The following is a 15,580-nucleotide window of genomic DNA, read 5'->3' on the forward strand; positions in this document are numbered from 1 at the left end:
AATCAGTAAAATGATTTGAGAAGGAACAAAACGTTTCCATTTCAAAGTATCTACCCTACTCCCTTCCAGTATTTTAAATTTCAAATAGAGAAAGAATAATATGATATGGTGAGGAACCTAATATACACCAACTTAGCCAAGCAATCAAGTTCAAAATCACCTGTAAAAAGGCAAATCAGTATCATATACCCCAATATTATTCTATGAGAAGAGCACATTACCGTGGGGTGTTCTTCCTGGGATGCATGACCTTATTGAGATCTTGAAGGAGACATCAGATGCACTCAAGTGAGAGATATTCCTCAAAATAACTCACCAGTGCGCTTCCTAAGTGCTAAGGTCCTGAAAGATGGGAAAGATGAGGAAACTCAGAGTAGAAAGAAGCTCAAGATCTCTGTATTGGATTTGGAACAGAAAAGAAGTAGTAAGGAAACCGGCAAAGTCCTAATTACATCTGTATATTAGAAACTTATGTTGTGTGAATGTTGATTCCTTAAGTTTGATAATTACTCACATTGGAGGAAGATATGCCAAGATCTAAAGACACTGCTTTAGCAACTAGTGCTGTAATTTTTAAGTGGTAAAAAGAGAAATATTTATTTGAGCCTAGGGCATCTTGTGGAGGCATAAAGTAATAATGTGCTCAGTAAACTAAAAAATAGAAAGGTTTATATTCTTCATTGTTATTTATATTTTATGTTAGTATCTAGTTCTGGATAATAGAATAGTGGGGGAAAGGAGATTACCCCCAAATTAAAGCTGCTTTTATGATAGATGGACTGAATTACTCAAAAGATTGCCTGAATAGATTTTTCATCATTACATTGTATATGCACCATACAAACATCATAGACTTTTGAATTGGAGGATACAGCATGACTATAGTCTCCACATGGGTTGCAAAGTAGTTGCTGCATGAAACTGTATGCATGTAGTGTTCAGAAAGATATGATCAAGTTACTGAGCATTTTGAATTTATGCTTATTATTGCAACTTATAAAAGGACTTGCATATAGAGTTGATATGGAAATGAGATAAGATATTTAAATGATTAACTGATGCTATAAATGATTTAAATGTGACACATACTGATATTGTGGTGTATGTTACTTTTAGCATTAATTGTTGTTGTTACACATTGGGCTGGAGCAATAGCACAGCAGGTAGGGCATTCGCCTTTCATGTGGCTGACCTGTGTTCAATTCCTCTGCCCCTCTCGGAGACCCTGCAAGCTACCAAGAGTATCGCGCCCACACTGCAGAGCCAGACAAGCTACCCGTGGTGTATTCGATATGCCCAAAACAGTAACAATAAGTCTCACAGTAAGAGATGTTACTGGTGCCTGCTCGAACAAATCGATGAGCAATGGGATGACAGTGACACATTGGGTGAAAGCAGAGACTGGAGCGATAGCACAGCGGGTAGGGCATTTGCCTTGCATGCAGCCAACCCGGGTTTGATTCCTCCATCCCTCTTGGAGAGCCTGGCAAGCTACCAAGAGTATCCTGCCTGCATGGCAGATCCTGGCAAGATGCCCATGGCATATTTGATATGCCAAAAACAGTAACAACAAGTCTCACAATGGAGACGTTACTGGTGCCCGCTTGAGAAATCGATGAACAACAGGATGACAGTGCTACAGTGCTATGCATTGGGTAGGTCTAGGTGAGAAAATGTGTGCAAAAATACAGCCAGCTCATGATTAGCAAGTAAGAAAAGTAGGAATGTTCATGGTGACATTATAATACAGGCCTTCAGCCTTTATTATGTTATGAGAGATGGGGGTAAATAAGTCTTAGATAATTAGAACCATGGGCTCACAGCACAGTGATTTGCTGGTAATGGAATTTTTAGCTGACATTGTCATTGGTTTTTCCTTTTTTTTCTAATTTAAGCACCATGTTTTACAAAGCTGTTAATAGTTGAGTTTCAAACATACAGTGTTAAAGCACCACTCCCACCATCAGTGTCCACCATTGCCCCCAAGTTCCCTTGCACTTTCTAGTTTGCCTCCTTGATGGGCACATTTTTATGTTTAAGTATTGTTGTTTGTGTTGGCTCTAGTCTTCCTTGTTTTTTAACTAACTCATGTACTCTTTTCATCAGTGGAAAATAAAATCAATTAATTATTTGGATAGGAAACTAACAGAAAAGTCAGGTTATTTGGAAAAACTAAAGTGGAACTTACCTCTGAATTGGGAGTTGGTGGTTTGCCTACAACTCTTTACAACTTGATTTACGGGAAACCATTGTGGAATATTAAATATTTAGCACGGTTACATTTGGAACACCATATGTTTGACAAGATGTTTCATGCCCCGTATGCTCCAAAAATGGTGAGAACTGAGTCAGTAAATGATGATTATCTTTTGCTATTTTAATGGCAAGAGCCCAGGATTTCCATTAGTTGAAATTTTTTTATAGAGAAGGATGGATTGAGTACTGGTCAATAAAAATCCTCTGGAGTTTCCAGCACATTTATCAACTGAAGAACTCATTAAAGATAAGGTGGGTGTTGGTCTTCTCATTTTACTGATGGGAAAAGCTCTTGGATCTATCAACTCAGAATTCTTAGAAGAAATAGTTCTAGATGGTGCCAGAGAGATAGTACATGGGATTGGGTGCTTGCTTGCATGTAGCTGACCTGAAAAGAAAACTTTAAAAAAAATTCTAGAAGAAATATTAATTTGCACATCATTTTTTCCTTAGATGTAGCATATTCTTTCCACCTCATCTGCAGAGGTGTTTGACTAATTTCTCTTTGTTTTGATGTAATTAGTGAATTTCATAATTTTGGTTTCATTGTGGCTTTGAGATGCCTATTGTCCTGATTTCCCTTGTAATTTTCCCACGATTTTCTCCTTTCATACCTAGGAGGGATGTCACCCAGTGTTCAAAACTGAAGATAAATATTACCCCAAGTGGAATGGAAGTTACAGGAGTACTTCCACTCGAGGTAATATTTATCTTCAGTTTTGAAGCCATACTCACTGGTGCTCAGGGCTCACTCCTGGCTCTGAGTTGAGAGATCACTGAAAGGTCTCGTGGGATCATTTGGGATGCTGGGGTTGAAACTCATGTTGGTCTCTGTCAAGGCAAATCCCCTTCCCACTAGCTTTAATCACCCTATCCCCCTACTCCCACCCTTTAAGATCCTCGGCTGTACCCTAGAATTCCTGAATCCTGAAAGAGAATTTCAGGGTTTTAGGAATATGTTTTAAAGTTTTAAATTTTTTATGATTATTTTAATTTAATAAAAAAATCTTGATAATAGAAATCATTATTGCTCTACCTTAGATCAAACTCAGAGCCTTATACATGCTAAGCTCTACCACTTAAGTCCCATTCCTGATCCTCCCTATTTTGGGGAGGGTGCATGGTAGGTTAGGGCTATACCCGGCATTGTCAATAGCAATTTCCTCCCAATTCTAGAGCATTTATTACCTATTGACATTAATGTCATTGTCCTCCAACCAAAGGTCTATTCTCAGTCTTACCCAGAGAAAACAAGTTCATTTTGGAAATTCACATCTTTGAGGCATCTCCTTAAGTGTCTTTTTGTTAAGCGTATGTTATGTGGCCCTGGGACTCGAAAACATTTATATATGCTCTGATAGGGGGATGAACTAGGACATCCTGTGGTCAAAGACATATCAGTGAAGATGCCCTTCCATCCAAATTTAATTATAGGCCTAAGACTTTTATGCACAGGGGCCAGAGGAATGAGTGACCTTACCAAGAGTCTTATTGTTAATGGAAAAGGACCTTGTCTGTGTTAAGACAAGTTTGCTTTCCTAGAGACATATTTGGGGAGAACTTGGAATGGAATAAAAACAGGCCCAGTGATTTGAAGTTAACTCTGGGGATGGTGCCAGGAAGCAGGGAGCAGAATGTCCCACCAGCTGCTCCTGCCATTGAAAGATGCTTCCTGCTCCTGGTAACAGTTGCTTCACAGATGCTTATAACTCGTAATGAGCTTGAACCTAGGATTCAGGGCTTCCCTAGGTTGAAAGAAAGGTTGTGTCACTGCCTCAAGTCACTAGTCAGAAGTTTGTTTGCCCTTTAAATACCTGGAAGTTTTAACAACAAAACAGAATGCCTGCTTTGGGAGCAAGTATGAACAAGTAACTTGATTTTGTAGAAAGGACTTTGGAAACGATAGTTACAAGGCAGAGAGCACTGTCATAACAGCGGGAGACGTCTAGTGGGTCTGTTATCTAGCTGATCTGCTGTCTAGTGGTTCTAATATGTCTGAGGTACTGTCACTAATAGCTTGTTTTTCCTCACTTTATTCAAGCACCAGGGCTTATAGAGTTGTCTGTGACGATTTGTTACAGGCATTCAATATTCCAACACCAATCCCACCACCACTGTCCACCTTTTCTCCATCATTGTCCCCCTTTCCCAAACCACTCCTCAAGCCTGCCCCCATCGTTGGCCCACAGTAGTTTATTTTTTATTGCTTGTTAGCACTAAGTGACTAATGAACTGATGAAAAATTACTCAGTAAAAGAAAATGTGTGAAAATTGTTGTATCTCACCATGTGGACATTAAATCATTCTCTGAAGGTTTACCAAGATGCTGTTGCAAGTTAATCCCTTTGTGTCAATGTTTTTGACAGTCTGATTAGTTGGTTTCTACTTTACATTTCTAACTAATCTGCTGTGCTCCTATTGGATGTTAGTATTGTGGAGTTTGAAGATGTCCAGAAAATCCAGAATATTGAACCGGGCAGTTCAACTGGAGACATGTAGCAGCTCTTGGGGTGTAAGTGTGGCTGCTGGCGCTTTGGTAGGGCAGGAACTTGGCCCCCCACTTCTGAGGTCACCCCAGAGTCTAGTAAGGACTGGTTATCTGAGAAATTTTTGCGGCTAGTTGGTCTCTTTTGAGATTTATGAGACTCTGGAACAAGACCAGTAGATAAGCTACATGGCATTGGCAGTGAGACATGGGTGTGGCTGTCTGGGCTTCTGGAAGTATATGGGGGTGGGGTGGGGAGGTCACTGGGAGTTTTTAGTACAAAACAAAACAAAAAACACAGAGTACCTGAAATTGTCAGCGCATCTCTGTGGAGCTCAGGTTGCATCTGCACTGACACTGACAGCTTTGGATAAATTATCTTAGCCTGATGGCAGCAAGTAGAGATCTGTATTTAACTAAAAGTCACATGATTAGAGCCAGAGATATAATACGGGGCTTAGGACATTTTCCTTAGATATCCCCCACACCACATACGGTTTTTCTAATACCACTAGAGTTCAGCCTGAGCACAGAGCTAGACATAGTCCCTGAGCATTGCTGGGTGTGTGGCCCTCACTTCTACACCCCATACACTCCTACTTAGTAAATGCACATAATTGATTAATTTTATACCTAGTATACTCTCCTAATAATGTCAGGTTGGAATCTTGAAATTACTTAGCCTACTGGGATGTCATAAATTTAGTAAGGAAAGGAACAAGCACATGAAGTAGTGGTTTTCTTCATGCCAAAATGCAGTTGGAAGAATGAATGAGGCTGGGATATGCAGCTTTGTTCTGGTTTTAGTTACAAAAGAACTAAAAGGTAAACTTTGGATAACTAAAAGGAGGTTATCCAAGGTTGAACTCTTTTCCTTAGTGGTGGGAATCTCTTGGACTTGGTTCAGATGAGGACAGGAATTAGGAGGTTAAGGCTGAAGTAAGATCGCTAGAGAAATAAGCATTCATTATAGGGAGGAAAGAATATCAGAGCGACTGAGCAGCAGGTTTTGGAAAATTATAAATTGCTTTAAAGACAATTTTCAAGTCAAACTGGGCAGAAGACTAGAATGCATAAGTATACATTATTACTTGGGACAATGAAAACAGATTAAGTTAGAAAATGGCAATTTGAAGCAGACATTTCTGTTTTCATTTATGTTCTAGTAATCTCAAAATTTAATTGTAATGATATATTATATCCACAGAAGATAAAATCTTGGACTTTTATGAAAAAACATTATAGACTGGCTTAAACAGAGATTTCATTTCTATTCTGACAAATTTGGTTTCTGGTGAGAGCCATCTTTCTGCCACCTGCATCTTCCTTGTGTTGAATCCCAGAGAAGGAGAGAGCTAAAGGCAGTGGGAGAATAATGTGGCAGAAAGAGCACACACTCTAGCGGCCAGAGAAGTAACAAAGCAGGTAGGGAGCTTGCCTTGCACGATATCAACCCAAGCTCAATCCTTGGCACCCTGCATGATCCCCAGAATCAAGCAGGAGCGATCCCCAAGCTAGGATTAATCCCTGAGCACCGCCTGATGTGACCCCCCAAAATAAAAGAGCAGACACTCTATTCCTCTTCTCATAAGCCAGTAATCCCAACATGGGGCCTCCGCCTTCATGACTTCTAAGTCTTATTATCCCCAAAGCTGCCACCTACAAATAACAGCACGTGGATCAGCCAGTGAAGGATTAAGATTTCAATAAGTGAATTTTTAAAACAAGGATAAGGAGTTCTAGTTATCTTTGCTATGTAAGATGTCTTCTCCAGACCTAGTGCCTTACAGCAGTTTTACATGTCAGGAGTTTTTGCAGGGTTCAGCCATTGACTGGGCAGACTCTGCTTTAAAGAGTTTCATTTATTTGTTTATTCATTTATCTATCTTTTTATCTATGTTTTAGGCCATACTTTGTACTACTTAGGTCTTACTCCTGGCTCTATGCTCAGGCATCACTCATGGAAGGGCTCGGGAGACCTTATGTGATGCCAGGGATTATACTGAGATTGGCTGCGTACAAGTCAAGCTCTGCTTTGAAGAGTTTTTAAAAGTCTAGTTCTGGCATCTAGAATATCTTCAGATGAAAACAGTTTGGTGGCAGTTGACAGCAGATGTTACACGGTGGTAAATTCCATTATAACAAGCTTGTAAGATAGCATAATTCTACAAACTGTTACATTTCTATTGCATTCTGTTCTGTTTTACATTAAGATTTTCTTGGATATAGTATCCAAGGGTACCGACTTTCTCCTATTTTTGTAAATACATCTTTTTTTTTTAGTATTTCTGGGACCCAGCTACTTCTATTAATTTATGTATTGTATGTGGCTGCTTTCATATCCCAAACATAAGGGTGTGAGGTCTTGATAGAGACCATCATAAAACCTAAAACATTTAATATCTGGCTTGTAATTGATTTTTAAAAGTTGCACATGATTTCATTGGTCTTCTGTTCCTGTGTGTTGCTTATAACATTTCTTTTCCTGTTCTTTACACACAATTTCACACATGGGGCTCTATTATGCAAAATAATTTATAAGTGAAGAATTGAATGGTGCTACACAGAGACAAGGAAAGTTCTTATAAAATTGAATTCCAACTGCACAGTAAATTTGAAATATATCTTGTCTATCATTGTTGATATTATTGCTGTTTTGTCATAGATTTTATTTACACTAAGGTGAAAAATCTTCATTTTTGGTAGCTAAACAACTTGGATCTACCAGTAATCTTGCTCTCTGGAACACTTGAAACTCATTCATTGAATGAATATTTTTCCCTACAGTAGAGACAAGAGGGCCTAAAAATAGCATACAGTGGTTCAAGAATATAGGGACCAACTCACTTTGGGGCCTTGTGAGATTTGAGAATCAGGCCATCTTTTAAGAGCTGTGGTGGGAAAATCAGATTGACTAGGAACACATCTTCTGTTTGGGAGGTGTTCATTCTTTAAACTCCCGATGGATATTTAACACATTTTTCTGTTCTATAGATTTGTGTGGCAGAGGGAAATAAATGTTTTGAGAAAGGTAACAGTGAGGTGTGCAGAATATCTTGGAATCTTAGACTGAGTCAATTTGAACAGAAGCTAAATATTTGATGATATGTTTTATGTTGTTTTCTTTGGAAGAATTCTTATTTTGGTCTCAGTAGCTACCAAATTGAAAAATCAATCTCTTTAGTCACAAATTGTCACTTCACACCTACCTTCTTTTTCCCAAGCAAATCAAAATTAGAAAGCATGAGAAAGAAAGGCACCATTTCTATGGAGGGATAGAGAAAAATAAACTCTTAGGGATAAATACAGCTGAATTTGGTAAAACGAAAATGAAAGAAAAATGTGTTGGCAATCCCTGTTTCTTCATAGAATGTGGAATATGAGAGTGGAAAGAACTTTCTTGATCCTGGAATCCACCAGCGCTATTCCCCAACCTCACAGATGAAATCAGGTTCTTAAAGAATTTGGGCATCTCTGTCTCTGTCTGTTTCTGTCTCTCTCGCTCTTTCTCTCTGTCTCTTCCTCTCTCTCTGTCTCTCTCTCTGTAGTAGGTTTTCCCATGTATTCCATTTTTCACTCAAGATGCTGTTGATCAAACTAAGTCTTTGGAGCCAGAGAGATAGAACAGTGGGCAGGGCATTTGCCTTCCATGCAGTCTACATGGATTCAGTCCCCACCACCTCATATTGTCCTGTGTGCACTGATAGGAGTAATCCCTGAATGCTAAGCCAGAAATAAGCCCTAAACACTGCCAGATGTGATCCCCAAACAAAAACATCTTCTAGATAGTGACTTTGAATGTGGTTAGATTAGATTGTTAATACTTAAATTCCTCTGAAACTGAGAAACTTTACTGGGAACTTTGTAAAGTTTGTAAAGATTCAAGTGTAATAAAAAGTGAATTAACCTCTATGGGATGGTTTTTAAGTACTATTGAGAGCAGATTTATGGGTGCTTAAGAAGAATGTCATTAAAACTAATTCCTAGAAGCAGATCCCTCGATAAGTTTCCATTTTAGCGGTTGACTGGAATGCATGCTTTGCATGCAGGAGACATTTGTTTGGTTCCTGGCATCACACATCACATCTCTCCTATGCATCCTCAGGAGAGATCCAGAGCACTGCCGTGAGAATAATTCCTCAATACTGATGGGTATACCACCAAGCAAAAAAAAAAAAAATTCGAAGATCAAAATTAAATTTTATTTGAATCAGTTGTTGCTTATTGGAAAGTGAGGGATTGGGATAGCGAATATGTGATGTAGGACAAAATTCTGTAGAAGGTCACTTGAGCTCAGTCTTAAAGAGCAATGCTGTATGGCTGTGACCCAAAGCCCGGGACAGGTGCTTGTCTCCCGTTAGTTAAGAGCTGCTCTGCGGGGGCTGAGGGGAGGCTCAGTTATGTAGTCTGCAGGCAAAACCAGTCAGCTGAGAACAGCCTTCCTAAGAGCAAGAACATTGTAGGAAAAGGACCCCACAGAGCTTTGCCTCTTTTGTATGCACCTTCCTGATAATGTTGGGAAATGCACAGGATGTAGCCTGTAGGCACTCTTACTGTTCATTAGGTAGAATCAATGATTAATGTGGACCCTCTTTACCCTTTATGATTTTATGCTAATGGGAGTTGTGGAAACAAAGGTTTCAGCTACAGTAAGCAAGCCACAAATGCAGATATTTGCTTGGCAGGTTTCCTTTCTGTCCCTGAGGAAATATCAGTTTCCAGTAAGTAAATGGACTTTAAAAAATCTGATATTCCAAGTAGCAGTTAAAAGGAAAGTAGCAAGCTAATGCATATTCCAAGCTTTATGTCCAATGAACAAGCAAATATATTTAGCTGCTAGTTATGTATTTTTAAAAATACATGATTCTTTTTGTATTTCTAAAAGAAGTATATTCTAAAATATATTTTTAAAAGAATGCACAGTAATTACATGATCCATAGTTAGAAATCCCCAGGATTTCTTGGTCTGTGGCTCTCTAGGTATCTTTATTATATATTATAAAGTGTCACTGTCACTGTCACTGTCATCCTGTTGCTCATTGATTTGTTCGAGCGGGCACCAGTAACGTCTCTCATTGTGAGACTTATTGTTACTGTGTTTGGCATACCCAATACGCCATGGGTAGTTTGCCAGGCTCTGCTGTGCGGGCATAATACTCTCGGTAGCTTGCCAGGCTCTCTGAGAGGGGCAGAGGAATCAAACACGGGTTGGCCGTGTGAAAGGCGAATGCCCTACCGCTGTGCTATTGCTCCAGCCCTCATCAAAAATATGATATTATAAAGAATATAGTATGATTTAATGTTTGAATTAGTAATTTCCTGAACTCACAGTTTAATACAATGCACATTAATGTTATGTGTGGCGTAACACTGAAAGGGGGATGAGGGCATAGGACAACAAGGGTGATTTGGGAGGACACTGGGACATAGTGGAGGTAGAGGGCTGGAATGCTTTATTTATGAAATGCTACCATTATCAATATGTTAAATCATGGTGCCTGAAATTAAATTATTATTATTATTGTTATTATTTTGCTTTTTGGGTCACACCCAGCGATACACAGGGGTTACTCCTGGCTCTGCACTCAGAAATTACCTCTGTCGGTGCTCAGGGGACCATATGGGATGCTGGGATTCAAATCGCTCCAGCCCCAGAAATTAAATTATTTTTTAAACTGCAATTTTATATGGAAAATTTTTCAGTGAAAAATTTGTTACATTCCTCTTTATTCACATGAGCATGCTAGAAAATAAAGGAATTGCAAAGCAATGGGCCTGCCACACTTGTAATTTCAGTAAATAGGAGTTTAGCACTCTTTAAAGAGAATCACTGGCTGTACAATCCCTTAAACACCATTGCTGCTGGTTAATTTTCTTTAGGTTCTGCGCACCAGGACAAGCTCCTTGCAGAGGAATGTCCTGGGGAAGCAGTTCCTCCTTCGTACTGTTTGTTTTCCTTGATCTGTGGTTGACACAGTCTGAAACTGTTGTGTTGAATGAGATACTTTGGAGAGAATTTTTATTAACTTTCATTATTGCATATTGTTGTCATTGCTCTATTTCATTGTTGCTAATTTATTACTGTGTCTCATTTATAAGTCATATGATTATATAAATATATACAGGGAAAAAATTAGTGTAGGTTTGGTACAAGCCATGAGTTTAGGCATTTCTAAGGGTCTTGTCCTTATATCTCATAAGAATAAGGGCTTGAAAAGTGAGGATAAGGTGTGAATCCTCTGAGTGGAGGTGGAATAGAGTTCATCTGACACTGTAAGGTATATTTTGTAGGACAACAAAGAGGCCAGTTAATTTAGAGTAAATAATTTATTTAGGGCACAGATGGCAAATGCCTTGCAGGCATGCCTTGAATGTCCCCTTTCCCTCTACAGGGACATACATAGCCAATCGATGAGGTCACGCCTTCTGCCTGAGCCTTCACCCAAAGCTGCTGCCCTCTTTCCCAGCCCTAACAAACCAGTCCCAACTGGTATAGACCCATGAAATGAAACTTGCTTGTCACCCTGGAGTCAGAGCGCTAACACCTAGGTTAAAATGAGGCAGGAAAGGGCTATAGAGTTCAAATGATGACAAGCTACTTCAGAAAATGTATCTTAGGTTGACCTGTGAAACAATAGCAATAGATACTGATCTCTGTCCTCTTTTGTGTTCTCACCGTGGTTCTAAGTGATCCTCCTTATTAGTTTTTCGAAAAGTAATTTAATTTTCTGAGGTTCCTTTTATGGTTCACCCCAGGAGCCTTGAGTTAGTGCATCGTGTTCAGGGTTAAATGTGTAAGTTTTTTTTTATGTTTTTCATGATATTGAAATAGAAGTTCACATTTATTTTTGAAGAATTCAGAGATCTGGATTGCAGGCTTCTTGTTTGACCACTGAATGTTTTAGTTTCTAGGGAAGGAGGAAAGTGTTCAGAAGGAGAATAATTATTTTATTTTATTTTATTTTATTTTTGGGGGCGATACATGGTAATGCTCGGGGATTACTCCTGACTGCATTCAGAAATTGCTCTTAATGGTGCTGGCCACCCACTTGCATATGTGCTGGCTATGTGCAAGGCAAATGCCCTACCTGCTGTACTATGACTCCAATGTGAATTATTATTTTATAGCATACTGATCCATTGTTTGGCTTCAGAGCCTGGGATCCCTCTGTATTCTGGTTTTATCATTTGCTGAATCACCTTAAGCAAGTTGCTAAACATCCCAAGACCTAGGATTCTCATCTGTAAATGATAGCCCATGGAAACTCTTGATATGTAGTAAGCTCACAGCAAATAATAATTTTTATTAGCACTGTCTCACTGTCATCCCATTGTTCATCAATTTGCTCAAGTGGGCACCAGTAACGTCTCCATTGTGAGACTTGTTACTGTTTTGGCATATTGAATATGCCACGGGTAGCTTGCCACGCTCTGCTGTGAGGGCGGAATACTCTTGGAAGCTTGCCGGGTTCTCTGAGAAGGACGGGGCAATCGAACCCGGGACGGTCGCCCGCGTTCAAGGCAAATGCCCTACCGCTGTGCTATCGCTCCAGTCCAATAATTTTTACTAAGCTTTAGAATTATGTATTTGTTGTTATTATGGTTTTGTTTGCGGGCCCCACACGGCAGTATTCAGGGCTTAGTCCTGGCTCTGCCCTCAGGGATGATCACTTCTGGCAGGGCTCAGGAAAGCATACAGGGCACCTGGGAGTGAACACAGGCCAATTGCATGCAAGGTAAGCATCTTATGCTTTGTAGTATGTCTCTGGCCCCTTGTTATATGCATTTATACCAAACATTAAGAAAAATATGAAATTCAAAGCTTACTGAATGACATAATAAGATAGAGTGTGTAAGTCTTACCTGATGGAAATCTTTATCTTCTTTCTTTTCCAATACCAAGCAGGTGGGGAAGACCCAATAGTGAGAGGTCTCTGGCCTTATCCACTGCCTTTATAAGCTGTGGGTGTATAAAGAGGTTCTTCTTTTGTTTACCTAGTTTAATTTATGTTTAATTGAGGAATCATAGAGTACAGTGGTATTGAAGTCATTATTTTCCGGTTATTAAGTTGCTACACGCTGCTCCAGCACTGCCCCCCACCCTCGTTCCTTCCCCTCCCACCCCCTTAGCCTCCTCAGCTCCCAGTTCTACTGATCATGCCACAGGGTTTGTTGGACACAGATTAGTTAGGTGAGAAGTCCACTCCCCTTTAAGGGACTCTTGGTTTTCTAACTGACTTCTGGGACATTATGTCTAAAACTAACAAAAACTGTGAGTTTGACTTGTGCATTCAGAGTGGAGAGAGGGAGCTTGTCCCTGGGCCGGCATACCGTCTGCTTCAGAAGGTAATCAACAACATGATACTCAGATAGAAGAGCGTTTTATTTATTTATTTTTTTATGAAGCTTATTTTTCATCTTGATGACCTTTGAAACCGACATATAAGCAAATCATCTGTTCTATCATATAGAAAATAGTATAGCGGGTAGGACATTTGCCTTGCACGCGACCAACCTGGGTTCAATCCCCAGCATCCCATATGGTCCCCCGAGCACTGCCAGGAGTGATTCCTGAGTGCAGAGCCAGGAGTCAGCCCTGAGCATCGCCGGGTATGACCCAAAAAGCCACAAAAAAAAAAAAAAGAAAACCTACTTCTGTGTGACAGGGCTGATGCTGGCGTGACTCACCATTAACTGCACATAAGGCAGCTGGATCTTGGATTTTGAGGAGATCAAGCATGATGTCCATGACCTGTGGATGCTTGAAGACATGCATGTCAAATGTTAGAAGTCTTGAACTGTTGTCAGATTTTCCAAAGAATCAAAAATTAAAGAGTTCCCTAGGAGCATATGAGAGCTATTAGAGCATCTTGTTCAAGTGTATGTTTTCTCCCTTGGCCTTTCGTCCTGGAATTTTCACGACCCACCTCTTAACTGAGAAAGCATTCTCTACAACTTACACTCTTACCTGAGTCATTATTATTCCTAAACCTGCAATATTGCTTTTTATGGGGTAAAGCCTTGAGAATGTCTGTGGGAAGCAAGATTGTACTTTGGGAAAGGATTATCTTTACTAAAATTACTTTTAGTTACAAATACACATCATGTGGTACAGCCGTCTGACACACCGTCTCTGCTTTGTTCTCCCCAGCACTGGCTTGACCCCAACAAGTCCATCTCCAAGCAAATGAAATGTAAGTGTTCATCTGGGGGCGGGGGGGAGTATTGAATATCCAAAGATATGTTGTGTTTCTTTCTTTCTTTCTTTCTTTCTTTCTTTCTTTCTTTCTTTCTTTCTTTCTTTCTTTCTTTCTTTCTTTCTTTCTTTCTTTCTTTCTTTCTTTCTTTCTTTCTTTCTTTCTTTCTTTCTTTCTTTCTTTCTTTCTTTCTTTCTTTCTTTCTTTTTGGAAAGCAGAAAAGCTTATTGGAAAGTAGAAGAGAAAAGAAACAGAGCTCCCCAAGTGGGGAGGAACTTAGTGCTAGACTAAGTTCATATTGTGTTTCTTGACAGTTTCTATGGCCAGGGGACAAATGGGTGGACTTGAAGTTCTGTGGGTGAATGAGAGCTTCAATTCCCCATGAAAGCTGTGGCTTCTACCTCTTCTTGCTTCTCCCGCAGTTCCTATTCCTTTAGCCTTTGGTGTCCCACCTCTGCTCTCACATTCCCTATTTAAACGGCACCTCATTGGGCACTGACTTCTCTGTTGACAATAACTATCCCATGACTGGTTTCTCCTGGTTATGGGACATCTGGTAAATGTTTTGGGATGGGAGGTGCAGTCTTAGGGTGTATGAGAGCAGCAGGTATATTTGCGAAATAAGGTACTGGGATTTTTAGTCCAAATTGTACAATTTAGTTCTATTCCTTTCACTCCCTAAAACAAATGTTTTAAATTGACAATTATTTGCTTATGTTGGTATTCTAAACTGTCCCTCTGTTACACATTAAACTGATAAGCTTTTGAAGACCAGAATATCTGATCTTCAAATTTGAAGTGGCCAGAATATCTGGCAATTTATTTGGGTAATTGTCTCGAGGGATTTACTGGATAGTGTGATTTTTTTCTTTTTCCCCTTGTCACATGTACTAGATAGTAGTCAATCTGCCTCTATGTATGGGTTGGAAGTGAGTTTTCAAAATGCACCTCTGAAATTTGCTATCTTCCCTAAATTCATTTATTCTTTCATATAAACTTTCTCAGGGCTCTGAAATGCAGGTGGGACATCTATTTTTTACCAGAGCTGAGGTGCACACACACTATGTTGCTGGTCTTCTTTCAAGGGCCATTTTCTTTTCCAGATCTGAAGTAGAGAGTCTGGGCGGGGTTTGTTAAGTGGGAGAAGGGTAAGTCTGGACATGGAGGGCAAGTAAGCAGCCAGCACTTCTGTTCATCAGCTTTCTTCATTTTACCTCCAGGTTCCCTCTGCCTCTTTCCTCTCCTTCTTGTCTGTACCTCACCTTGTCCCCCTTCCAGTCCCACTCCTTCAGGGCAAACTTTTGTGCAAGGAGGGAAGGTGGCGGTTCTGGGACAGGAAAGCATCCATGGCTGCTGTGAAGGATGTTTGGGGCTCCTGGGAGTGTTTTTGCTGAGAGAGGGCAGGCAAGGTGTGTGCCTGGAGACCGAGCAGAGGGCACGTGGGAACTCCAGAGGGGCAAACTATTGCGAGGAACTCCTGAAAAGACTTTGGACAACCACTCGATCAAAAGTAGTAGGCAGAGGCATAGAAGGCTCTGGACAGTGTGAAATGCAGGATAAGGAGAAGGAACATTCTTTATCCCTTTATATTAAATTTATCCCTCTATATTAAATTTTGGGGCGTTTTTGTGCATTTTATAAT

General features: G+C 39.9%; 1 protein-coding gene across 3 annotated transcripts in view; it reads left to right on the forward strand.

The window, feature by feature from the left end:
- The window catches only part of FRMD3 (FERM domain containing 3), a 318,111-nt gene that overhangs the window by 162,440 nt on the left and 140,091 nt on the right, over positions 1–15,580 (forward strand). For all 3 annotated transcript variants that reach the window (XM_004612971.2, XM_004612969.2, XM_055139945.1), the window contains exon 3: positions 13,893–13,935. In XM_004612971.2, coding sequence (XP_004613028.2) covers positions 13,893–13,935 — 43 coding nt within the window. The remainder of the gene's footprint in view (positions 1–13,892; positions 13,936–15,580) is intronic.

The sequence above is a fragment of the Sorex araneus genome, chromosome 1 (genome assembly GCF_027595985.1).
Source record: "Sorex araneus isolate mSorAra2 chromosome 1, mSorAra2.pri, whole genome shotgun sequence".
NCBI classification, from domain to species: Eukaryota; Metazoa; Chordata; class Mammalia; order Eulipotyphla; family Soricidae; genus Sorex; species Sorex araneus.